Below are 27,097 nucleotides of genomic sequence, written 5' to 3'. Positions count from 1 at the left end.
TGCTTTTTTCATATTTATTGCGTGATTCTCACGATTTTAGGCAGCGAAGGTTCGACCCGAAACCATTTTCTGTTGTATTTAACCTTTGGCAATTTCTAGTCAAATGCCCGATGAAAATAAGTGCGCACATTCACTGAGAATTTGGTGCGCACAATAGGTAGCTTCATCTCTGCGTCAGAATGAGAACGAGACAGTGTTTGTTTTTCTCTCATTTGCTTCCAAGAGAAATGGCTTGTTGCTTCAAACCAAGCTGCTGAGCTAGTTCTCAGCCCACCTACGTTCTCTGCCGCAGTCGTGAACTGTGGCGTCCTGGAAGGCATCTCTAACGGTGTTCTGCGCATTTTGGGGACCGTTTTTGGCTCGAAGGCCGGCTTCTCGTGCAACCGCGGTTTCAAGCTGGTCGGCAGCAGCATACGCACCTGCGGCGCTGACGGCAGATGGTCCGGCGAATCTCCGCACTGCAAAGGTGGGTGTGTGCATTATCATCACGAAGCAAGAGAGTCTTGTTCTAAGTTCACGCTGTGCATCTTCGGAGAAAGCCATTAAAATTATGGTTCGTTGGATATGCAGCTGTATGGTATTTTGAATAGTTGGCAATGTACAGTATGCAGGTCGCAGGGTGTGCTTTCTGTGCCTATCTTTGCTACTTGATGTACAGCAACAGCGCTGATTCTACAAAGGTCCTGATGCTTCAAGGAAAAGGTCAAAAACATGAGCTTCTCGGCGAAGCTATCTATATATCCTTGAAGGAACCAAGTTGCGCTATAAAAAAGACAGCCACAGGAAAAAGCCAAGGAGACAGACAGAGCGCAATGCGCTCTGTCTGTCTCCTTGGCTTTTTCCTGTGGCTGTCTTTTTTATAGCGCAACTTGGTTCCTTCAAAGCAATGCACCAACTTGCCCAACAAGAAGTTCTTCTAAACTAGCTATAGATCCTTCGCCTCTGCCCACAACCTCACGCTGTTGTCGCAGAGAAAAGGAAAAGGCATATACCAACCGGTATATCACTGCATATAAGCGCTTGTGCGCAAAGCCTGCAATTAACTTGAAAAAAATTGGTGTTGGTGAGTGCTGCCGCTGCACACCAAAAGGGCACCCATCTGTCCCTGGGTTTTTCGTTTAACCTCGCTCCTCCGTTAAAGGTGTCATCTACCAATAGCAAAAATTTTGTGCATAGGGCAGAAGCCGAGGGCGGTGGCCATCATGAGCGGCACCATTGCCTCACAATACGATCGGTTCAGGGGAACTTCACTTCCTATGGAAGCGAACTGTCACTAACTTGAAAAGTACGTGGTGCGCCGTGCAAGTTTTATTTCACCGCTCTCAAAATAAGATCATACCTGGGAATGACTACTTGGCATAGTACTGAAAGTACAAGCACGCTCTTTTATGGAAATGTTTCAAAGTTATTTTATTACGTTTCGCATTAGAAAGTAACCCGGGCGCTCGTATAGTTGCTCATGGCCGAAAGAAAATTTAAGGAATACAGTGCAATGAAAATTTCATCCAGAGGCTTATATATCCCCATCACGTCTAACAATAGAAGTAATAGCCTATTAGAATAGCACGGAGGGTTTAAATCCATGGGTCACACTAGATAGTTTGCAAGGTTGTCTCTTTGAGCATTTGGTTGTAAAGAAAAAGACAAGGCTGTAGAGCATACCCAAAAACTTCTGAGCATAGCAGAAGACTGTCAGCAGCGAATGTCTTCACCTTCATTTAAATGCAGTCCATTCAAATGCCCTACTCTACTTTCAATGTGCAGAAATCTGGTGTCCGGGAGAGATGCTTGCGCAATTCACCGAGCAAGGTGGTAGTGTGGTGGTGGGCAACGAGTCTATTTCCGGACGCCAGCTCAATGGCACCACGGTGCGTTTCATATGCCCATCGAGCAGCGACCTGGTCGGCTCCGACAGTAGCGTCTGCCAAGAAACCGGAGTGTGGAGCTTCGAACCCCCGGCTTGCAAACGTAAGTTCAACAGGTAGGTTTAACCTTCAGGAGACGACCACTACATGGCATACCATGCATAACTCAATCTCAACGCTGGATTACGTAGTCTTCTCACGTACTTAACGATAGACAAAGTTTGCCCAGGCTGTCTCAGTAAATTATAAGAGAGCGACAATTATTATAGTCATCATTAGTTGTTTTCTAACGCGGTAGCGTTAAAGGCCCCGTTACCCTAAAAATCCGACGTCGGTGTTGTCGGCGTTGCGAGCCCAAAATCGCGAGCATTGCTCTGGCAAGTGGTACCCGGAGAGCAACCTAGGATGCAGGTAAGCCACCTAGGTCACGTGGCCTTGCGACGTCATCACAACCTGCCCACCGCTTGGTGAGCAAACTGCCCACCGTGGCAGGTGGCAGTTAAATTAATGACTGGTCGCTCGGGAAGAGCGACCTGGGCCGCACAACGCCCACCGCTGAAGCGCCTGCTATCGTAGCACAGTGGCGCATTGCTTAACCGCTGCACCACTGCGCCAGGAGGGGTACTAGGATTCCAACTGATCTATGAATGTAGAAATTGTCATCTGTGTATGTGTGAATTAATTCATTAAGCTGTCGCGTCATACCTTTAAGGCGGTACTTAAGTGTCCCCTTGAATTTAAAATTTGTTTCGTATGATTTGAATATATCACAAAAATAAAGGACCAGTTACCTATTTCTCAGTATATTCTCACGCAGTTATGCCCTCTTCTTCTACCAAGTGTTGGGGGCGCAAGTGTTTGCCTTCAGTTCGTCTTTCAATTTTGCCCTTTAATGGGTGCTTGTGACTGCGTTCATTCTCCGTCTGTTCTAAATTATTATTAAGTTGCTACCATTTTAAAGTGACATATTCTGTGGTTGCATGTATTGATGCATATTTTTATAAGTCGTAGGTGAATTGCAAAGTTAAGATAACGTCATCAAGACTGCTGAAATGGCCATTATCCGCTTCCACAAGTATAGGATGAAGCAATATCAGCTTTCATTGCATTTCAGAGTAGCGCGGTCGACGCTTTGGCAGATTTCGGCCGCCGCGGTGGCTCAGTGGTTATGGTGCTCGGCTACTGACCCGAAAGACGCGGGTTCGATCCCGGCCGCAGCGGCTGGAATTTCTTTGGAGGAGAAATTCTAGAGGCCCGTGTACTGTGCGATGTCAGTGCACGTTAAAGAACCCCAGGTGGTCGAAATTTCCGGAGCCCTCCACTACGGCGTCTCTCATAGCCTAGACGCTTTGGGAGGTTAAACCCCATAAACCAACCATAAACCAACCAGCTTTGGCAGATTTTGAAAAAGTATAGGTTCGGAGGAGGTTTGATTTTTGGATCTTCTCAGGCGAGACGCTATAACGACTAACTAAATTGTCGAAAAAGACATTGTCCGCGGGAGCCTCACGGAAACGAGTGATTTCATTCGATGAATCAAAGTTCCTGTCGTGCGGGAATGATGGGATTTGTTGTATGCGTAGCCCCAAATGCATAGACTCCGCAGTGGCGATAGCAACAAGAGTGCTCGGCGGTCGTAGAACAGAAGTCCTGCTGCTGTCGGCCGCGCTCAATTTAAAGCTTGCAGAGAACCACAAAGAAGAGGTGCCAAAGTAACTACAACAATTTACAAAAAAATGAAAACAGTGGCTCACGGCTGCGATCTTTGAGGCAAGTCTGGTCGCATGTCGCGTCACAAGCAAATGATAAAGCCATTGCCAGCGGCTTTGGGCGTGAACAAGCAAACAGTACGAAAGTTCGGTTTCGGTTTATGGGGGTTTAACGTCCCAATGTGTCTCAGGCTATGAGAGACGCCGCAGTGGAGAGCTCCGGAAATTTCGACCACCTGGGGTTCTTTAACGTGGACTTGCAGAGTACAAGGGCCTCTAGCATTCCGCCTCCATAGAAATGCGACCGCCGCAGTCGGAACCCAACTCGCGCCTTTCGGGTCACCAGAAGTAGGATTCGTCGCTGTATGAACCACTGAAAGTTGTAGCGAACACAACAGCAGCAAAAGTGTTTCTGCCGTCCACCATAAGGGACAGAGGTTCCCCTCACAGTGACAGGCCCATCTCCCTCACTTGCATAAGTTGTAAATTACTTGAACACGTTGTTTCCTCTAATGTTCATCGTGCCAGCATGGCTTCAGAAATGGTTATTCGTGCGCTACACGACTGCTCGTGCTAGAAACTGATCTGAATTCTAGTATAGATAGAAATAAACAAACTGACTGCATCTTTCGTGATTTTTTGAACGCTTTTGAGCCCGTTCCAAATGGCCGTAAAATCACCAAATTGTCAGCTTTTCGACTTGACTCCTTAAAATTATCATGGCTTCGTAACTTCCTCTCCCTTCGCGAGCAGTATACCTTCTTGGTGGGAAGACAGCGCAAAAAACGACAACCACAGGGGAGGACAAGACACAAAATAACGCTTTTGTGTCTTGTCCTCCCCTGTGGTTGTCGTTTTTTGCGCTGTCTTCCCACCAAGTATGAATTACCAACTAGCCCAGCACCATGTTTTATTGAAGTATACCTTCGTTAACAATTTGTCCACCGTCATCTGCTTATGTTACCTGAGGTGTTTTTCAAGGCAGTGTTTTCTGTTCTTTGTTCTTTCGTATAGTATATGGTAATCATCTGCCAACAAATGCATCATCCTGTTCGCGCTTGTGCGGTGATTATTGCATGATTTGGCAAGTAATAAAGTCAACCAATGGCCATGGCGCTCTTCAGCAAGATTTTATCATTTCGAGGCGGTGTGAAAGTTGGCTGATGACGGTTAACCCCTCCAAATGCCAAATAAAGACCATCGGATCCGTAAAAGTGGCACTTCTAAGTTGTCTTACTTTGCAAATTATGTGCTTGTATCTGAGGCTTCGGACAAATACCTGGGCATTCGTACAACATCAAATTTTTTCTGGTCCGAACACATCACTTCCATCCTGTATCTGGCTCACTTGGTTATCTCCACGAAAACATTGAAAAGGCGCCTGTTCATGTCCGAAAATTTGTTTATGCAACTTATACATGCCCTCTGCTAGAAGTTGGGTCGTCGATATGGTCACCATACCAGAACTATCAGCCGTTGCCTGAAGCGAACAAACACAAAGTTAGCCCCAAGGAGGTCATATCAATCAGCCAAATAGGGCACCTCAAGTGTTCTTTCATGCTTGCATTTTTTTTCAGTGCAAATATGTTATTTTTCAGTGCAGTATCTCTCCTCAAGAGTACCTCTCCTCGCCTTGATGATGCAGACGGGCAACACCAAATTCAATTCTGCTATCTGTTCACAGTCGTAAAACTAACATTTTTCCTAAGTTCGTTTTTTTGTCTTATTCCGCTTTCCTTTTGTGAATCATATTATAGGTTCTGTGACACCGGAGAGCTTCGTGTGCTCCATCTTTTCGATCATACGCAGCCTCACCAGTCCAAGTCAACTTTTGTCAGTGCATGTAGGTATAACCACTGAGCAGGCTTTCGATTGATACCACAGTACACAATGGCAGTGGAATAAAGGCCAGTATAGTGGGCGTGTGCTGCTCTCTCGATAGAGAGCATTACCGAGGCCTAATGCAACGAACGCAGCGGTCTGTAAATTTAACATGATCTGCTATGATGGAACCTAGCCATTAATTTACTTTTATGAATACATGAACTTCGGTGAATCCCTGGAGTACCGAGCTGATACTGATGGGGAGTCTAATGATCACCTTTCATTTCAGTCAAATGTGTCGTAAGTCCTGGCCCCGGTTCACAAGTCCTACGCAAGACGCCTCACAGATCACAGACATGGGTGAACATTCTTTCCAGCTTCATTTCTGCTGTGCTTCTCGTGGAAACATTAACGGCGAGTAGAATCAAGAGAAATCCTTAACTGATAACGAGCATCAGCGGTTTTTATTTTTGTAACTTTTTCTTTACTTATTGCAATTTGTTAAAATGATATTATTTTTTCTTCATCTTCAGTGAGAATCATGTAAGAATGCTGAGAGTGTGGTTGTGAATGATATACAAAGGTTAGCAAGCACAAAAATATTGTCACACTTCAGAGTTTTAAAGTTTACATTCGCGGGAGGGGAGACCTCTATCGCTCCTCTCAGTGAATATCGCGAAGCTGAAGGGGACATGCATTGCACTATGGCTACCTACAGCTGCGTAGGATACACATCGCTAGGTACAAAAGAACTATATACTGAGTAGTGAGTGCGCAACTCGCGAGAGGCGCTCTGTGCACTATTTAATGTGCTGCTCTCTGGTTGTGGTGTAGGTTTAGGGGGGTTTAACGTCCCAAAGTGACTCAGGCTATGAGGTACGACTTAGTGAAGTGCTCCGGAAATTTCGAACACCTGGGGTTCTTTTTCGTGCACTGTCATCGCACAGTACACGGGCCTCTAGAATTTCGTCTTCATCGAAATTCGACTGCCTCGGCCGGGATCGAACCCGCATCTTTCGGGTCAGCAGCCGAGTGCCGTAACCACTGAGCCCCCCATTCCATGACTACAGCACAACGAACGGGACAAGCAGAAAGACACAGGCAGAGACACAACACAGTGCTGACTTACAACTGAAATCTTTATTAGCAGCCAGCCGGAATAAGTACCTAGCAGGCGGTGAAAAATGAAACGTAATAGACACAAGTCATGCAGCGGAAAAAATTCAAAAAATAACAAAAAAACAAATTAAAGCACACGCGTGTCAACATTCACATTCAAGTTTGTAAGTCAGCGCTGTGTTGTGTCTCTGCCGGTGTCCTTGTTCTTGTCCCGTTCGTTGCGCTGTAGTCATGGAATATCGGAACCAACTCGCCCAGCAACTTACCTTGTCAACCACTGAGCCACCACGGTGGCTCTTCGCAGTACATGCTAAGCGCATTCGCGTGACAATCGAACATGACGTAGCACTTTAATGCTTTCGCATACTCACACATGAGCAGTCTAAAGTGTCTCTGCCAAATTTTTTTAAAAAGCCGTAAAGTTTTTGACTTGATGCGTTGACACGAACGCAGATACAAGAAAATACGCCTGCTGTTGTATTCTCTTGCACTTTTTTTCAGCCGCCAGTGGAACCTGGTACCCAAGTGACTGAATCCGACAACAGCCTCGTCGTGAAATGCGTTGACGGGTATCACTTCAGAGAAAAGTCGCTTCGACACACAAGCAGATCAGATATAGCGCTGAGCTGCCAGGACGGCGCGTGGGAACCGCCAGAGCCCTGGTGCAGCGAAAGTAAGTAGGTGCATTGAATCCATCCTCCTGGCACAGGTGCTAACTAGTACTCGCGTTGGCACGTTGATTTTGATAAAACCAATTACGTTTGAAGCGATAAGTTCACTGTGCTAGGTAAAGCCGGGGATCGCCGTGCATGCAACATGCCCTTCGGGAGACCTGGCAGGTGGCCCCCAAAGAGCAACCTTGGAGGCAGGTGAGCAACCTAGGAAACGTGACGTTGCGGCGTCCTGACGACCTGCCCACCGGATAGTGAGCATGTCTACCGTGGCTGGTGCCAGTTAATGATTGGTCGCTAGTGAAGAGCAACCTGGGTCGCACATGGCCCATCGTTGGGAGCACCTGCCGATGCAGGGCAGGGGCGCATCGCTTAACCGCTGCGCAAGTGCGCCAGGAGGGCTATGAGGACTCCCAGGGATGTTTGGACGCAGAAAATGACCTTCTGCATATATGGCAATTTGCCCATTGCGCAATTGTGTCAAACTCTGCGTCCTTCTTTTTTAACTAATTACTGTTCATCCGAAGAAAATGCTGAAATTATTACGAAAGGCGATTTATTACGCGATGCGGGACATGGCCTATGCAGCAGTATTTCAGAGAGCAGCTCATAGTATTTTCCCCCCAAAACTGAGGAATGTTTAGCAATAGCAGCCTGTGGAAGCGCTTGAAGCTTCATTCTGTTTTTAAAAGGAGAGGATGTAGACTGAGGATGGGGAGGACGGAGAGCGAGGTTCACAAGCAGCTCAACTTGCGTTGTAATGCCGTCGAGCCTTAATTTGGTAAAAGTACTATCGAGGACAACAGACCCCTGGACACGGAACAAAGCTATCTTGGTGCGTACGTGCCTTGTTAGTAAACGATCATCTCATTTCAGCGGGCCCGAATACATCACGTTAGTCCTACTTTCACTGGTGGTCTCGAGCCACCTCCTTAAAGAATAGCTATATTGTTCATATGCGGCTGACGCACTGTTGGAGACTTTTCTCCTCGATAGTTCTTAAACTGCCCAACAGCATAACAGCAGCTGCACAAAACAGTGGTTGTTTGTTTACGGAACAGTTGCTTCAAAGAGGAAGAGAAAGTTTGCGCACGGTGGTGCATTCCATTTCCAGGGTATATTTTGCACTGAACTGTTGCGGGAGATAACTTAGAGTATGTCTAAAACTTCAATAACTTTTAAATAGGTAAATAAGACTATCATTGCACGTCGCTCTTCTCTGCAGCAGGCTAAATGACCTAATATAGAGTCATTGTAAGGGACACTTGAGTGACGGACTGCATGCATTTTTATAGTGCGCACTTTCGTTGGCGTACGGTGGACATTCGAAGAGAAAGTGAAGTACAGTCTCAATTGAGGCGCAGTTCTCACAATACGGACTTTCTGCATGCTTGAAACGGTTTCGTAGACTCTTCATAAATACAGCTTTGAGACGAAGGCGATGATAATTTATTTCTAGATGACGCGGAAGCCCGAGGTGTAGTCATGGTTTTAGCCGTGGGTCGATGGATTGGAGAAAGGAGTAATGATGACTTGGTGAGTTCCAGAGGCGGTTGTTTTCATCCTGGGTTTATCGTTAGGCGAGTTGGGACGCATCTGATTTTGTGAAGAAGATGCACTTGTTGTTACGGTGCTGTAAACCTTTGCGGTCCGCTTCATATTATCTCTTATTGGCCAGGAAGCCGCAGTGAGCTGGAATGCGTTGAAAAGTTATGCAGTGGCCTTCAGCAACAGCAAAGTGGTGCAGGTAGCCAATGCCATGAGAAATTGGGTGTTGATTTGTTCTCTTCAGTAGGTTGAACAAGGTTTGTAGCACTCCATGCGGGTCCCTGAAGACTACCCAGCGTCCTGGGTTGTAAGGCTGTAAGGCTGTAAGGCTTGGAAGGCTGCTTTTGAATCAGTGAAAACAGACCATTGCTGGGGTGTTTCTTCACTTATATGCTTAATGGCGACACAAATAGCGGAAAGTTCTGCACCAGTCAATGAAGTCTGGTGGGAAGCTTTCACTTTCTTAACTATGGTTTACGGGGGTGACCACGGAGCCCGAGGAACTGGAGGGAGTCAGTGAGCCATCGGTGTATGCGTGCAGTCGGTGCAAATAAGTGCAAATATACAAGAGTGATCTATTTTAATGCTGTCGGCGATAAATCAGCCTTCTTTGCAACAAATTCTAATGATGTAGATTTGTCGTATCACGTTGTGTGATAACCTGGGCATTTTTTTATATATTCTAGTACGAACGCGAGAAAAAATACCGCAGTTCCAGTGTTTAGCAACCAATTCTGTACAGTGCATGAGATTTTACTGCCCTGGAATGCTGGCAGTCTAAATGACCGAGCGGTAGCTTACCGTGCGGTGCACACATGTTCTTGTATCGCTGGATATGCTGTACGCCGGATACGAAGCGGAAAGCGGATGTGATGAAATAGGCCACGTGTCGTTGCAGCATGCTTCAGGTTGTACCAGCATGGAATTTGTTCGATTTGTATGCAAAGCTCACGATTACGAGCAACGATTTGATTCTATTCTCTCGTAAGCTTTAGTGCGATCGCAGCAGTCTCATAGGAAGTAAATATAAAAGCAAACAATATGAGCTTGGATCGCAACTCTGTTAGCAAGACCTAAAGGCTTTGTTGCAACCTGGACTGCCACAACGATCGCAACTAGCGCAAGGTTACGTGCTTGGTGATGGTCACGTGAGCGGTGCTGATAACGGGGCTCACCACGGAACTCAAAATGAAAAGATTTATATGTCTTCAAAAGCACCGACGCTCGTCCCAGCGGTAGTCGAGGATGTGAACGCTTTTCTAGGAATTTTATGAAAACCTTGTAATCCGTACTGGCAAGGGTTAATGGCCAGTACGACTTCATTGAAAGCAGTCTCAGGGGGTAACCACTCTTTGGTATCAAGACTATACGCGCGTCCTCAGGAATTACGGTGGCGTGTCTTGCTTGAGTTTCTCATTACTTACCTGGTTTTTTATTGTCGCCTAGATGCAAACATCAAGCGCAGAAGGCTGAGCTGCCTTTTTCGCGAAGTTGTGGCGGATTTTATTATAATAAAGGCTAGTTTCTCGCTGGAATACCTAAGTTCTGTGACCCGTAAACAACTCAGGAAAGACTTTCTTGATGTCATGTTACCGGTTGCTGTTTATCGTTCCTTATACTGTGGAGGGAAAGGTAAGGTTGTCTTAAAAAGAGTTAAAAGTATGTCAGTATGATCGTCAGCAAAAAGTGTCTTCTTCCTTTTCCATGGCGGTACATTGCCTGTTAAACCACGGTTGAGAGAAAAAGGCTCGGCTTCACTTCGAGGTAGGCGTTTCTGCTATAATTACATGTACCAGGAAAATAGCGAAAAGATAAAAAAGAATCACTTAACCGACAGTACGTGAAAAAGATAAAAGAGAGAACTATAGTAGAAACTAAGGGCTTCCTAACCTTAACTGGCCCAGAAAGGACTGACGCCCACTTAGTTCCTGACCCCCCCCCCCCCCCCCCCCCCCCCCTGTAGCGTCTGTACGCCATGGGTTGGAACGACGACTCCGTCAAAAGCGTGGCTGTGGCATGGGCTGTCGTACGGTCTGTCGTGCGCAGGGCGAGCCTTTGACGGCCGAAATATTTTAATCTTTGTTTAAAAGTACTTCCAAAGCCAGGTTATACTGCGCTACTTATGCGAATGCATTCGTTCAACAATTTCGTGACTAAATAGCAATAAATTGTGTTTATTGTGTGTACCAACCATAGTTCTTTTTCATGATAGAGCTTCGTCACATTGTAATCAGAACCATTTTGTGTCGTTACAGTCAGCCGCGGTTGCTCGTTGGAACAGTTTTTCGAGGTGGCTCCTCCTGGACTGGTAATTAATGCCAGCACGATCTACGTACGCCAAAACTCCACCTTCTGGGCGTTTTGCGACGGCTCAGGCTACACCTTGGTCGGGAATGGAAGCGCAGTAGCTTGCCTTGAGGATGACTCCTGGGCTGTTCCGCCGCATATGAAGTGTAAGTCATTCCAATTAATCTTTTACAGGTCGTTACTAAGAGTTCCTAGAGCAAATCGGTTCTTTTAGGCGAAGTGCTCTCGCAATGATGAGAAGGAAGTTATCCATCATTATCCTCCCACATGATCCAGATGGGCTTTTCAAAATAAGGTGAACTTTCACGTGCATAAAATCATGAAGACACTGGCAGACGGAACATAAATTTCTGCGTTCAGTTCAGACACGCACGTAATTTAGAATGAGAAACAAAACACGAGCTATGTTTTCTTACCAGCAGTAGCAGGTGCTCTTGGCGTATAGAGCTGAGAAGTTAGGTGTCTGACGACCGAATCAGCCCAATATCTTCAAAGGAATGGAAAGAACAGGAGAGAAGAAGCGGCACCTGGAGCTCACGAGGCGAGCGCGCAAGAACCATTCGAAGCGCGAGCAAAGGCAGCAGACGTTATTCCTCCGTCTTCACCCCACAGCAGGGCTTCATCGTCGAAGATGTGCATATTACCATCACTGCCTCCCATATGCCTGGACAAGAGAACACAGGGGCTTATGAAGGGGATCATGTGGGGAGGGGAGGCAGTCAACCCATACACACCTAAGTGGGAGATGTTATATTGAAGAACCACACTGACTCCCTCTTTCCTGCGGTTAAAATGAAAAGGGGAATGCATTGCGCACATCTAAAAGTCGTCCTCCAACCACTTATCTCCAAAAATTATCTATAAATCTCGCCTTAAGACCACACCGAAGCGCACTCGCGGATATTATGAGGTCCTCTGACTATACCGTAACTATATCATGCCATTTAGGTGGGCGTTAAGTACAGTCTACCCCCTACCCCTCTTAAAGGTGCACTGAAGAGGAATCTGAACTCGTCTGCAAGGGTTAGGTCCATTCGGAAAAAGATATGGGACGCATCAGTGTCTTTTCGAGACAACGGTTCTGTCGTGAAGTTAAGTTTCGATCATGCCTTCATTGACAAGGTTCGTTATAATTGGGATGAAAGTTCTAATTCATTGGTAAAAGCGTATAATGATCCTCTTTGTTCTGGGCCTGCGTCCTGGACTGCCGCATCATCGTCTCCCTGACTTAGCTCTGGCCGTCCTGATAAGCTTGTCGTCTTAAACATTAATGCTCGCAGCATTGTTAAAAAATTTCCTGATTTACTTTCCCTTATCTCTATTCACTCTACCCATATTATTGGCATAACGGAGACCTGGCTGCATAGTGGAATTTACGACTCCGAATTCACTCCACCAGGATTTGTTGCCGTGCGCTTAGACAGAAGTTGCAGTACTGGTGGAGGTGTGGCATTGCTGATCAGATCGGATTTGCGATTCTCACTGTTACCTTCTCCCCCTGACACAGAATCCTTGTGGTGTAAAATTTATCTAAACAATTATAGTATTATAACCAGTGTTATTTATCGTCCACCTGGCTCTTCCGTTCATATCCTTCATGCTGTCGCAAATTTCATGAGCAAGATCGACATTGCTTCATCAAGATTTATCTGCATGGGAGACTTCAACACTCCTGGCATCCTCTGGCCTTCGTTATCTGCATTTCGTCGTGACATTGCAATTTGTAGAGAACTAATAAACATCTCCTTATTGTTTGGACTAACTCAGGTTGTATCTAGTGCTACTTGGCTGAATTCCATTCTCGACTTAGTTTTTCTAAGCGCTTCTTTGGCCCAAAATTCCTTCTCTTGCGAAGTAATATTTGGACTGTCAGACCACAAAGGCGTGTTAGTTTCACTTTCTTGTCCAGTCTCCAAATCACCCTATTTGTTTACTACTTTTCCTGACTTCACTCGTGCTGACGACAATTCCATCATTGATGTTTTAGCTGATCATTTCGATACGTTCTTTGCTTTCTCAGCAAGCCAAGACGTAAATTTTCTTGTTAATTACTTTGAATGTCTTGTCAACGATTGTGTCCAACGCTTTGTTCCTTTTAAAACTAAGAAAAAAAATACTAATGTTCCTTGGATGACTCGAGACATCTTGCATTTATCTCGTCGCGTTCGTAGGCTAAGGCGTTCTAGAAGAAGCAACGATCCCATTACCTTGGACAGATTTGACAAGGCGAAAGAAGAATTTAATCTTAAGTCGCATACGGCCGAAGATTTCTTTTTTCGTGTCCACCTGCGCGATCTGTTAAGAACTAACCCCCGTAAATTTTGGTCATCCATCTTACCTCGCGATACTTCATCCACTTCGTTCAGATTAGATAATGACGTCATCAGTGAGCCGGCAGTAATATCAGATGCTTTCAACAAATATTTTCACTCAGTGTTCGTTCCCGATAACAATGTCATTCCACCGCTCACCAATATAATTTCTTCTTTAGCAATCAGTGATGTTGTGGTAAACCCTGATGGTATCCTAAATCTTGTACTAAACCTCGATGTTAAGAAATGTACCGGTCCAGATGGAATATACAATGCGTTCCTGGTTCGTTACTCCATGTGGTCATCGAAATACCTGTCCATCATATTCAATAAGTCCTTATCATCTGCTACTTTCCCTTCTTCATGGAAATTAGCCAAAGTGCTCCCTCTTTATAAATCCGGTGATATGCAGTGCTTGTCTAACTATCGACCGATTTCTTTGACATCACAATCATGCAAAATGTTGGAACACGTCATTCATAAACACATCATGCTTTTTCTTGAATCCAGTAATTTGCTATCTAACTTTCAGCATGGGTTTAGGCGCGGTTTTAGTACGGTAACACAATTAACAGAATTCACTCATGATATATTACTTAACCTCGATATCGGCAACCAAGTTGATGCCATTTTTATAGATTTCTCGAAAGCGTTCGATACTGTTCTACATTCCAGACTTCTTGCTAAACTAAATGCTGTACTAAACAATCCTTACTTGGTTGATTGGATTTCTAGCTTTCTCTCATCCCGCTCCCAGTTCGTATCTTATAATTCTTCTCATTCCGCTGCTGTTGATGTGACGTCAGGAGTGTCTCAAGGTTCCGTCCTCGGACCGCTACTCTTTTTAATATATATAAATGACTTGCCACATAACATTTCTTCTAACATTCGTATTTACGCTGATGACTGTGTTTTATACGAAGTAATTAATGACCCTAATGATAATCGTCATCTGCAAGAGTCATTTAATAGGTTTTGTAGTTGGTGTAGCACCTGGCAAATGAGAATTAATTTTGATAAAACCATCCTCTAGTCTTTTTGTAACAAGTCTTCCGTTTCCCTTTATAATTGTTCGTTCAATGGCCGTGTGGTAGATAGGGTTTCTCAGTATAAATATCTTGGTGTCATATTCACGCATAACATGCCATGGTCTAATCACATTGCTTACGTATGTAATAAAGCACTAAAAAAACTAGGTTATCTACGACGCATGTTACCAAATTCACCAAAAGACACAAAGTTACTCCTGTATAAAACTTTAATCCGCCCTGTTCTTGATTACGCAGCTGTAGTGTGGAACCCGTACAAGCAGTTTGAAATTAACATGTTAGAAGCAGTCCAGAAAAAAGCTGTGCGTTTTATATGTCATCGTTATGATCACGATTTCTCACCCTCTTCTACACTTCTCTCACTGAATTTAACCATGCTCTCCGCCCGTCGCCACACTGAATCACTAAAATTCTTACATTGTATCGTCAATTCCTCGGTAAGGCTCTCAGTTAACCACTACATTAACTTTGCACCATTATCATCTACAAGAAGTCATCACGAGCTAAATTTAATACCGTATTTTGCACGTACTAATTTGTTCAAATTCAGTTTTTTCCCCGTTCAATAGAAGCCTGGAATTCTCTACCTGGATCCATTCGTTCATCTCCAGTTCAAAGTTTTATAACTGCCATGGAAGACACATAATATCTGAATATTCCTACCGTGTCATTAACAGTTCCTTTTTTGTTTGTTACTTTTTGTGCGTTTTGAACTTTATTGTGCTCACTTTGTACATTTTGTTGTATTTTGTTACCTTTAGTATTTTGCTTTTTGTTTTTCCCACTCCTGCCATAGCGCATATAATTGCGCTGCAGTATGTATAAATAAATAAAAAGACGAGTTCAGATTCCTCTTCAGTTCACCTTTAAGTCGACCGTCCACATATGCACTGACTGTATGACGGCTGTGAAGGAACTCAACATTTGTTGATACATCACATCACTTGACCTCAGCGTCATAACACTGTACAAGACAGCCCGGACCACCGGCGCTGTTCATAAAGTGGACACGGACACTCGGCCATCATAATTACAACACGGGTAACCGGGCAGCATACGAGGCGGCAGATGCGCATCTCTAAGATGACAGTCAGAGGCCACCAACATTGCAAGTGGTCTCCAACAATTCTTATGCGGTTACTTGGGCATCGCTCCTCCCCCGAGTGAAATCGGACGGCGAAGCTTCACTAGTGCACCATCTCTCTGGTAGACGCAGTTTGCCGACAGTCCGCGCCAGGGCGTAGGCCCTGGTCCACAAAACCGGGATAAGATTAGCAATTGGGGCCACGGCAGTCGGCCTTTCGAGGCACGTCCCGGAGGCTACCTTACTCAAGTGGAAGTAGTCGAATGCCATGTTTAAGAAAAAAGAGAGCAAAACCTGGCGTAGTCGCGAGCTGCGCCTTCCGGTCCCCGATGGAAAGTTCCGCGGTTCCATTCCCCGCGCGGCTGCTGTCTTTTTTGAGCCCACAGTTGTGTCTCAGTGGCTTTCGCGCTCGAGTGCCCATCCCATGGTCGCGTGTCCGATTCTGGCCATGGCGGCCGCATTTCAGTGGAGGCGAAATACAAAAACGCCTGTCTGTAGTGCAACGTTAGCGGACGTTTCAGAACCTCAGACGGTCAAAATTAATTTGAAATCCGCCAATACAGCGTCCCACATGCCCCTCAATTTACAATATTTTTCAAACTGGCCCATTTTCAACCCGTAATTCTTTTTCTGCTTTCCTTCACCCCAAACCCCAGCTATTTCGGCCCTCAGCTTCGCTATCGGGCATTTTCAACAGTTGAATAATTGTTTTGTTTTATAGAGCATATACTGGCTGTTCATATAGACACAACTAGAAAAAAAATATATATAGCATAATTTCGGGCTTAGTAAGCAAAAAAGTATGAAATAAAATGGTTTTGCAGCTATTACTAGATGAAGGTTAGTGTATACTGTGTTGCGTAATGGCTGCACCTTTTTTTTGTTGTTGTGTTGTTGTGTTGTTGTGACTAAGAGAAGGATGAAAAGGAAATTGCACGGGCCTGCCTACTGGCTCGATCCGAGCCACCACCGCTGCCACGTGCAGACAGAAGAGAGTTGAAAGATATGAGGAAAGAGAAAAAGGGAAGAAAAGACGCGCGTCGCAGCAACAACTGCGTCCGCCGGAGCGGACGCTGCTCAAAAAACAGATAACCGGCCGAAGCCGCGCTCGCCGAAGCTGTTACGGGGTGAGAAAGTTGACAGTGCAACTATTACATGCCAAAAAAGAAAAAGGGTGATACATTGCTCATCTAATATTTTTGTCGAAAAGAGGGGGACACGAGCCCTTACGCCATACAGAACTGGCAGCAGGGGGCTATTTTCTCTTCTTTCAAATAGCTGTCTTAAAGTTTTGTTTGCTACATAGTGCACGTCTGAAGATTACGCCGCTGATAAAAGTCACAAAGGAACAAATTACATTATTTAGTGACACTTTCTGAGAGTTTTTCGGCAGTACAAGTGAGTGAGGGTACGAAGAAACGTGGTGGACTGGACCTCTACTGATATTTACTGAAAAATTTCTGCTATTGTTCAGTTCTAATTCTCCTAACAGCGTTATACAAATCAACAGCAACTATAGAGGTACCATGCTTGCAGGCCATAGGGGAAGAAAGAACGGAACAAGGAGGACGACAGGATGCGGAGGTGAACTAAAAACTTTTCTTTCGAAAAGACGCGCACCCTTATTTAAGAAGATGAATATCCGGCCAGATGAACACAGCAAACGGACAAAACTAAACCAAAACTAAAAAGCAAAAAGACACACAAAAAACACTGCTGATGAAAAACGCGTGACTGAAGCGAAAGAAAAGTCATGGCCACAAGTCAACTGAAAATTTTCGAGCGAAGCTGTGGTAAGGAATAAAGCTGCAGCTCGAGTGACACTTCGAGACCAACACTACACCCGCATAAAGCAGTGAACATGGGAAAACTTTCTCTTCAAAGAACAACCTAGAATGCATCGGTGCCAACGAAAACAGACACCCAAAGCGAAACAAAGCAACTATATTTGAAGGTAAGCAATGTAAAATTCAAATTTCTTTATGGTGAGAAAATAAAAGCCAAGAAAGAACACGGCCAAACTTTAAAACTGCTAAAAATCGCACTGAAAGCAAGGGCAACAATATGCACACACCATAGAAAGAAGCACGGCATCATTTATCGTACAAAAACGAGCGACCTATTAGTGCCGTGGCTGGTCGCTTAGGTCCAAGAGAAATCTCATATACAAGCTTACGTTGTGCAGGAGATTTGATTGCAGGAGCGGCAAAAGAATACTGCTGTCGCGTTGCAAGTTGTGGGAGTCCTGGTGGGCCGGCATCACCATTGCGCGGCCGGACAGGGCTCATTGAAGAAATATGGGGAGACGCCTTTGTCCTGCAGTGGATGTAGTCAAGCTGATGATAATGATTATTCGGGTACACTTGCGCTTCGGGGGCCCGATGAACCGTCTCCACTGGACAATTTCGACAGCATTTCTGACCACGATGATCCAGGTGCGCACCTGCAAGAAAGCGCAATGTACATACGCTTCCTCTAGCCTGCCGGCGCCTTGGGATCCGTTCGAACCTCCACATACTCGAGTTTGCCTCCACGGGGTCCTGCTACCCACGGCGGCTCAAGCTTGTCTGCACGGCTTCTTGCTACTTACGACAGGCGTATACCTTGCACTGACTGCCCACCCTGTCACGACCCAACTCAGTGGTCATCGCAAGAAAGGTCACAGCATAGCCGCGGGTGTCCTGCTCCTACACCGGCGTGTTAGCGACATCCATTGTCTGCATCATCCTGTGTGCCCAGTGGAGTCTGTGTCTCGCGCGTCCCGCGACAGGCTGGTTGTGGGATATCAAGCGCCACTGGAAGAAGACGTCAATAAAGGTCTCCTTCGTGAACTTGGAGGCTTGTTCACTTGCTGCGAGCCGCTGCCCTCCCTTCGTGGGTTTAGTGAGCGCTGTAGCGGTGCAACAGTATAGCGGAAACGGGGGAGCGAGGCCCTTTCCGCTAGCGCGAAGCTTGAACACGCAGTGGTTGCTGATATAATGCCTATGGACACCGTAGAAGCTACAAAGCAGCTACAAAGCATGTGCTGTGTAACTTGTGTTATTCCCTTCTCTCGGGGGGCATGTGCACTGCACGAATATTCTTGACCACGATGTTCGCTCGCGGTTGTATTCAGGAGGGTTCGCTTACGCTTCTGAATGTCTCAAAACATTTAGATCAAGAATTTCTGAAAGAGGCCGTGCACCAGCCTGCGAAGTGCATCGGTCGACATTACCAAGCTCCCAGATATGATCTAGTGTAGTGGGCATATTTCATGCCGTCTCTATCTCAGATGGCGACATTTCAGAGTGGTGCGGATATCTTTTAGTTGCGGGCCCTGCCCTGAAGTGAGTTTTAGGAAGGCGATATATTTGCATCAAAACAGAATTATAGGTATATTATTAAGTCTACAAGCCCCCCCCCCTCCCCCCAGCCCCCAGCACACACACACACACACACACACACTGATGATGTTTGAAACACGTTTGTTTGTTTTCGCTTCTCGTGAAAACCAGCTTTAAGATACGGATGTGCCTTGCAGTGTCTTTCTGTCCCACACCGACGTGGTTTGGTTTTCACAGAATACTTCTCGATTCGATGATTGTATTAAGTATAGTTTATATGCAAAGGGCTGTATCGAACATCAGGGCCGATTTTTCTGTTTCTTGTCCTGCAGCTTTCGCAAGCTCAATAATTTTCAATGTAGATTTGTGCGGGGCTCCTCCCTGCAGGTTGGTGTGATTTAGACAGGAAGTGATGCAATCGGCAATTAGCTTCTTCAAAGTTGCGTCTTTAATCTCGTGGTCGACATTCCACCTTCAGGTATTGAAGGCTGCGGCAACTTTGACACTTGGCCCGGCGGACCCAAAGTGGAAGGGAAAAAGGACGCCTACGACTTGGGCGACAGCATAACGCTCTCCTGCAGGAACGGAACTGTGCTGCAGCCTCCCATCGAGAGGGTCACCTGCCTCGGCGACCGCTGGTCTGAGGACGCGCTGCCAACATGCGTTCGAGCAGTGGAAATGCGACGGCAAATTACCTGGAGCAATTTTGTTCCTCGACGGTATGCTACACATATTTACAAACCCTTTATTTTCTTTGTGTTTTTGAGCTCCCTATTTCGACGGCGTTAAATAAAGTCACAAGAAGGGAAGCCTGTCTAATTGGCATAAATGACGATTTGCTGCCAGTCCTGGAACATCTAGGATTTTTATTTTCTGTTTTCCTCTTTGGACTACTTCTGTTTAGTGGATAAAAGGCGAGCCTTATTAAGTCTGCACTGGAAATTGCTTGCTTGTCTGATATCTCTAGAAAATACGAAGTAGTCATTAGTATCAAAAGCGCTGGAAGTACGTCAACGACAAATGCTTCAAAGTATTGTGACAGGGGGGAGGGGATTGGCTAGCGAGTTCGGCGAAGACTATTTTTCCGAGCATTTCGCCCCAGAATAGCGGAGCACCAGGCTAGGTGAAATCTTGTACCCATTAAAAAACCGGTGGTTACCCGGCGCCACTGGGGATCGAACCCAGAACAACCCGATTATGAGGCGGATGCACAAATCACTTGGCCACCATTTCGGTCCAACCCTGTTTTGGCGCATGATGGCTTTAGTTGGTTATGCGCCGTAAAACCCAATACCATTCGACTCACTGGGATTTACTACTGGCTTCCTCCTCCATCTCCTCCGTTCCGTTGCAGTCATTTTGATATTTATTTATTTATTTGTTTATTTATTCATTCATTCATTCATTCATTCATTCATTCATTCATTCATTCATTCATTCATTCATTCATTTATTTGTACCTCGCAGGCCCCGAAGAGCATTAGGTGAGGGGGGCATATCGAAAAAAGCATACGCGGAAATAAAAAAACCATAATAACGGTACAACGGACCAGATACAAGGCAATTACACGAAAGTAACACGAAGTTGATACAAAACGGAGCTAGAGTAGCATCAAACACGAAAATAGAAAGAAGAAAAAGAGCCAAACACGAACATGTGCTCATTATTTATTTTGTTAAGAGCAAGTTTGTCCTTATACATTCTACCTAAAGCCGATAACTCGCCTTTTCACTATAACATTTGTGTTTTTTTACTGTTTTACGCTACTGCTCGCGTATTAAAGCTTGGTAGAACAAAACTGCCTTTAAAACTCAGCTAACTGCACTTGGTTCCATTCTAGAAAATGCCTTTGGATTTTATCTCGGTGCTTATAATAGTTACTAATTTTCAGTTTTCGCGCTCTTTCATCGACAGTAAAGTGTAATTTCCAGCATGTATGCACAATCCAATATCGACAGTCAGGTAGGAAGAATGAATTGTAACGGTCTACTAGGAGTTACCTCACCTGGGAACCTCCCCGAGGAAGATGCAAGATGGCCGAGAAAGCGAGGAGACTAAATAGAAGATGAGAGTAACTAGGACACTTCGCCCGCTCTGCTGTAGGGGAAAGGGGTATAAAGGTGAAGAGACAGTGAATAATGTAGTTTGGGCGCACGAGGCTAGCGTCGCTATCGCAATTTCTGCACGTGCACCAAACACGACACCCTAAGTAGTTTGAGTGAGTGCCACCACTTTTTTCGTTCAAGCCAGGTCAATAAGTATAGGCAAATCAAATCGTCTCCTACTTTTCCCGTTCTTCCTGACTCCCAATCGCTAGCCTTCGCGGCTTCTTCGCACGTGCATTGAGCGGAAGAGAGCGCCCCATCCCTGGCGACATACGAAGGGGAATGAGTGAAGAAACGTATCTCCTCTTTTATTTTTTTTTTTTTCAGGAGGCGGCGCTTTCTGGAGGGCCATTCGTCAGCCATTCCAGCAGCTCGCGCTGTGATGTAAACCCTGTCAGTGGCGCCACGTCGCTAGGGCTAAACGAACAGGGGAGATCAAGGGGGACCCATTGCGAAGCGACTGATGTGATGTGACTGGCACTGACATAGAGAAGGCATTGGCGGAGCAGTGCATGGCAAGCTTTCAAGGCTTACAGTCGGTGGGGCCAGTGTTCGGGAGTGCTGTTCTCTGTCTTCATGTGGTTGTCAAAGCTGGAAAGTGCAGACCGCACCTTCCCGAAAGTGCACTTATTCCGCGCTAAAGCTAAAGACACACAAACTGTATGCGAAGTCGTTTTGTTATACCCACATGAATCGGAAATGGCGTTCGACCCACAATCTTGCTTCGCGTTGTGGTAGACGACATAAGAAACGCAGCGACAGTTAACGATCCCAAGAATGTAGACGCGAGGTAGCGTGATCTCTTGAGTTCCACACGTGTATCGTAAGCGATGGAAAACTTGCAATGACTACCAACGCGTTCTCGATGCCGGTCGGGACGGCTATAGGTATATTGACTATCTTCGTGGGCAGGTGGGGGAATTCTTCTGAGCAGCAGTCTACAGTTACTACACAGTGTCCCGGTAGCCACGGAACCAGAATGCCTTGTCTTTTTAGGTGAACACTGTGATGAGCTTCTTTGATTTGAGACCGCGTTTTCATGAGGTCTGCCGCACAACGGAGATTTCAGATGTCGGCAGGCTGCTTTGGAAAGAGGTGTGACTTTAGTAACTCGATGGCAAACTCGAAGGTTGTACTGGCACGTTCTCCGTGCTGGGTTTTTCAGTAAGCTTAATGGCAGCATGGAGAGCGCCAGGTTTCGCAAATGTGGACGATGTCAGGCAAAATTCATTCACCGTGATTACGACCGGCCTTCTCAGATGGCCCTAAGTCCAAAAAACTGTGGGATTTATACGGGCCATTTTCGTAGAGGCTATGGCGGGTTCTGCTCATCTTGTACAGACATCTTGAGGCGTTCTCTTACATAGCTAGCGACTGCAAACATGCTTTCCTTTTCACGTTTCTCGTTACCAGATTCCAAGTCCTTCATCGCACGTGGTGAAGGAGCTGTTAAATATGTTGACAAAAAGGCTTACTGAGTAAGAGGGGTTTTCGAGAGCTTTCTATGTGGCTGGCTGAGCGCAGGCTTGCAGGATAGTGGACATTCTCCCAGACCTACGCTTGTGGTCCTCCTATACACTTTTCAAGCTTGTATCCCAATTCTCACATGCATTTTTGGCCGCTAGCCCACCAGAGTTATTTCCTGGGTTTCGAGGGAGGCGGTTGCAACGGAATTATCCACAAACGAAACAAATCTTTTTTCTTTAAGCGGTATAAGAGATGTGCATATGACCGACATCTTTGTAGAAGGCACTGAAAGCTCTATTTTGTGAGCATTTTCTTTTGTCGATCATTTCTTTTTCGCTTGCAACATTGGTAGCTTCCGCGTGCGTCGGATGTCAGTGCTATGAGGTAGCAAGCAATCTGTGATGCCACACCTAGCTTCAAAAGGAACTTCCGATCAATAACATGAAAGGTGAAAAATTCGGTACGAAAGGAGGCCTCGGCTTTATTTTCTTTTTTATTATTTCAGGAAGCCCTGGTTTCCAGCAGTATGACGGAGCTTAAAGCGAGAAAACTATGCAGAGTGAGGCAGCAAGATCCGCAGTGCTTATGCGTATTTTGTGACCTTGCACACAAGTAAACGGTCGTGAACGAGGAAGAAATAAGGGCAGCGAGATGTATGTCGTCTAAGCTGGTTCCGTACACGTAACTGCTTTCCTGAAATACCTATGTCATACGTCGTGCCACTGAACGGGTAACGTTTCTCTGTGGACTTATGTTCATCCACGAGCTACGTGTTCAAGTTTTTGGGAGTTCCATCGCGCACCTTTTGCTAAGTTCGTGCACTAATTTCGTTCTGTAGTTTCGATGCGCATACTGGCAACGGCTGCAACCGGCATCCGCTTGAAACGTGAGCAGTAAATTCGCGAATGTTCACGCGGGCACAGTGTACAGGCGGTGCTGCGGCAGCATCGTTTGCACTGGTTATGTTGCAGGTTGCTTTCTTCAAAAGAGCTACTACTGGGCTAGTTGGAAATACATTCTTGAAGGTATTGGTGAGCGCTATCAAAATGCGGAAAAGGGACGAACACACAGGACGAAGCGCTTCGTCCTGTGTGTTCGTGCCGCGAACTGGTGCCCCGACTTTGTGACCGGACCAGGATGAGCCAATGTAGAACAGCGCAAAGATTTATACAAATTGGGAAAGGCGCTCGCACTCTCCTGCACCAAGTAAAGCATTGCACATTGCGCCGACGTGGAGAGCCCCACCTCGAAAGAATCATTTGTTTTGGCTACGAGCGGCCTGCGACCTCACTGCCGCGATTTGTTTCTTGGTGAAACGGCTGTCAAGAAAAAGTTGATAGACAACAAAGTGAATGTAGTTATACTGTGCTGATCAGAGAGCATCTCTTGCTGTCAACATTCAATGGTATCGGGTCTGGAAACGACTTTGCGTATGTCTGGCAACTATATGGCGTCCAAGCTTGGCAGCCCAGATACTGATGTAATAGCGCAAGCGTCCGATAAACACCATTGTTGCTCCCAACTTCAAAGTTGTCACTTGTCGATTTCGGGATTCCATCGTAGCCGACACAGTACTGGTCATCTATTTAGCTAATCACACAAGTGCTTTGCTTTTGAGGCAATACACTGGAACCACGGTGGCTCACTCGTTTAATTCGTCGCCACTACTAGTACGCGCCACTAGTGTGAGCCGGTTGTATCTTGGTTGTTTATTTTGCGTGACGCCTGAGATACCTACACCAGCCCAGGTGCAGCACATGCGGAACTCGGCAGTTGCGGTATTTGCCATCGAGCGTAAACGCTCACGAACCAAATGAGCCTGCTCTTCAATAGGACAGCCGTGTGCACACCCAGTATGCTTAGACAGTTCAGATTTTCATGGTGAAAGAGCGCGAAAAGAGCACACTGAACTCACGACAAATGAAGAAACGCACACGCTGCGCAAGAGCTTTTACTTTATGCGACGACGCATACAGTAAACATGGTCAACTAATGAACAGCGTAAAAATGTGCATTTCTGAACGCAATGGTGAAGCAGAATTCATCGTGAGATATGTGTCCTCTTCCTAGAGATCTTTTTTACCTCATTCTGAGTGTGACTGAATGGAAGGGGAGTTCGTTTCTGCCGAAGGACGGTGTTTATATCGGATCTAAAGTAGCACCGGTACTTGCTAAATTGTTTCTCGCCCAGGTTTACAGATTCACAGATAGTAGGTGTGTATGGTTAGTTTTAAGAACTATTCAGTATGCAGATGACTACATATTCTTCACTCATAAGGGAGACATCATGCAAAGGTTAGTAGCTGTATTGAATGTTCTTTAAGGAAAGTGCGGTAGGGCTTGCTTTCACAAGAGAACTTCCTCTTCGAAACCCTCCGTGTACACTTCCCTGGTTCCAATAAGAGTGTGATCACACAAAAGTGGTCAAAAATCACATTATACTGGCATGCCTAAAATCCTTCATTAACAAATTTTGTCATGTAAGAATCAATGAAAGCGTTTCGTGTCAGGCTGCCCGGTTAAAATCTAGTGGTTATCTGTTGCATTTTATTTCTAAGACCGGCGATAAACTTCCTTGTTAGGTCAATAAAGTGGGGAGAGGATCAAAAAGAAAGCTGCGGTAAATCCATACACACAGGGTTTAAAAAATGTGTCAAGCAAATAAAACGTTGCCGCTGTTTTTTTCAGCTCGAAAATAAAAAAAATCTTCTTGCCCTGTGTAGGCAAGTGGTAGCGCAAGCGAGGCGACAACCACCCGAAAGAAAGAGAAGGAATGCCGTAATCAAAACAATTACTTAATTTATCTATTTATTTTTCCCCTGAAAACAAAACCAAACAAACAAGCAAAAAATCTCAAAAACTCTCTATGCACCCCTCTTTTTGGCCGATCCCCCTCTGTGGGTATGCGCCATCCCATGAGGTGAACAACAACAACAACAACAATTGCTTTGCACCCTGCAATGTTGGCTGGTGTACTAATACCTTGCGTACGCTATCTTGCACTCATAAATTTGCGATGTAGCAACCATAGGATTGTAAGGTCTCAAATTAGCCTACACTTGAAGATCGAACGGCAGAAACTAGCCAGGAAGAAGCCCATCAATGAGTAAGCGCTAAGAGGAAAAGCAGAGTAACTGAGAATCTCGCTCCAGAACAGATATGCGACTTTAATAGAGGCTGACGACCTTAATGTTCAAACAATGAACGATTAGCTGATAGCTATCATTATGGAGTGCGAACTTACTTTCCCAAGCTCTGAGTAGTTGATAGAGATTTGTTCCTTTAGAGCCTCAGGCTTTGCTGTGAAGGTGTACAGATGTAGGAAGTATGAAAGGGAACACTTTGCCTTTGGATCCGATTCGGCAAAGTCGCTTTGGGATAATATATTGAGAGAGAAACTGCATAGAGGAAAGGAAAAAAATATGTTTGGATACTCCACCGGGGAGGTAATTGTCAGTTTCGTGGGAACAGGTCGTTCCCTTTATTATTTCTTGCAATTATATGTCCTTTTGTTGCGACAATTCATTGAAAATTTATCAGATTAAATGCTGGACAGGAAACAGACTGACTGTTGTGAGTTGATCTAATACTCAGGCGTTTACGTATATAATCCACGCTGAGGGTTTGATATTTTTTTTTCTTTCTTTGCACGGTCACCGCTATACCGTTGTCCATGTGAGCAGCTGCAGTGTGGCCATGGTGTTCGTTGCTTTGATAATCGCTACAGCCATGCATTGTGTTGACAAACATGATTTATTTTTGTTTAGCATCAGTTATGAGAAAAAAAAATGTTACAGGGTTTTAACGTAGTTAAACCGAGTAGACCTGCGAAAGCGTCTGTTTAGCCTGGTTAGCGCATGTATTTGCTTTGGTGGGTCGTCGGGCACGTCTCGCGACGATATTAGTTCGAAAGTATGATTAGTTGATGAAGACGACGATGTGAAATGCACGGCGCGAGGGTGTGTTGCAGTTTAGCACGAGGCGTGATCGGCTGTGACGATGGCATTGTGCTCTCGTGCGGAGGCCAGCGAAGCTCATCTGTTCGTGCCGGCGCGGGTTCGAATCCCAGTCTTGGCAGTAGCTTTTTTATTTATGTATCGTTTGGCCAAGGTCAGCCTCAAGGTCAAGCTTCAGACCAACTCGGGGAGCCGGTCAGACCTTGTGAAGTAGTGCTTTCGCACTAAGAGCCGAATGTATTCCGAGGTATAAACAGTAGCTGCTCCTGAGAACGCTGTGCAGCCCTGCTGTGAACTACTTTTGCAGATTTTTCTAGGCGCTCCGCTGCCCTTTTCACCGGTCGCAGTAGTAGGTAGTTCAGTGTAGTCTCACTTTGGAGGTTGATATTGGCCTCACGCCATACAGAAGTCGACAGGCACCCTCGGCTCTTCATGCATTGCCAATTCATAGGCAACTGGACCAGTTCCAACCCCAGGTTTAAGCACGCTCAGACGGGCCAAATTCCGCGCAGTATCTGTCACCAGAACCTTGTGCGTGTCTAGTCACTTTCTAAGCCAACAAATGATGAGCCTACGAAATTCGCACTCTGTCCCGCAGGTGGTGAATTCCTCGCGACAACCTGGACCAGCAAGCCTGGATCATCCAGCTAGTCCAAAAGTCTGCGGTCGCCAGCGGAGCTCTGGACTGGGCTCTCGTCCACCACCCGGCTCCTGCGGATTACTCTATTCTAATTAAAAGCTTTTTCTGTCTCTCGCG

General features: G+C 45.7%; 2 protein-coding genes across 4 annotated transcripts in view; both read left to right on the top strand.

Moving 5' to 3' along the window:
• The window catches only part of LOC149352608 (complement receptor type 2-like), a 353,632-nt gene that overhangs the window by 47,676 nt on the left and 278,859 nt on the right, over positions 1 to 27,097 (top strand). The window lies entirely within an intron of this gene.
• Positions 334 to 27,097, top strand: LOC149352613 (uncharacterized). The gene is made up of 6 exons (XM_089581818.1): positions 334 to 466; positions 1,765 to 1,968; positions 7,019 to 7,190; positions 10,992 to 11,189; positions 19,290 to 19,530; positions 26,939 to 27,097. The coding sequence occupies exons 2-6, from the start codon at positions 1,858 to 1,860 to the stop codon at positions 26,943 to 26,945; spliced, it is 729 nt and encodes a 242-aa protein (XP_089437944.1). The 5' UTR covers positions 334 to 466; positions 1,765 to 1,857; the 3' UTR covers positions 26,946 to 27,097.

The sequence above is a fragment of the Amblyomma mixtum genome, chromosome 3 (assembly GCF_055824585.1).
Source record: "Amblyomma mixtum isolate Tamu chromosome 3, ASM5582458v1, whole genome shotgun sequence".
In the NCBI taxonomy this organism is placed as follows: domain Eukaryota; kingdom Metazoa; phylum Arthropoda; class Arachnida; order Ixodida; family Ixodidae; genus Amblyomma; species Amblyomma mixtum.
The sequence above is the reverse complement of the archived record's forward strand: the minus strand, read 5'-3'. Positions and strand labels throughout refer to the sequence as shown.

Bases quoted from the DNA above. Each gene is read 5' to 3' on its own strand.
- LOC149352613 (XM_089581818.1), top strand. From the start codon at position 1,858: ATGGCACCACGGTGCGTTTCATATGCCCATCGAGCAGCGACCTGGTCG. The intron at 7,191-10,991 runs GTAAGTAGGTGC...GTGTCGTTACAG, and splicing joins AGAGCCCTGGTGCAGCGAAA to TCAGCCGCGGTTGCTCGTTG. The intron at 11,190-19,289 runs GTAAGTCATTCC...TTCCACCTTCAG, and splicing joins TGTTCCGCCGCATATGAAGT to GTATTGAAGGCTGCGGCAAC.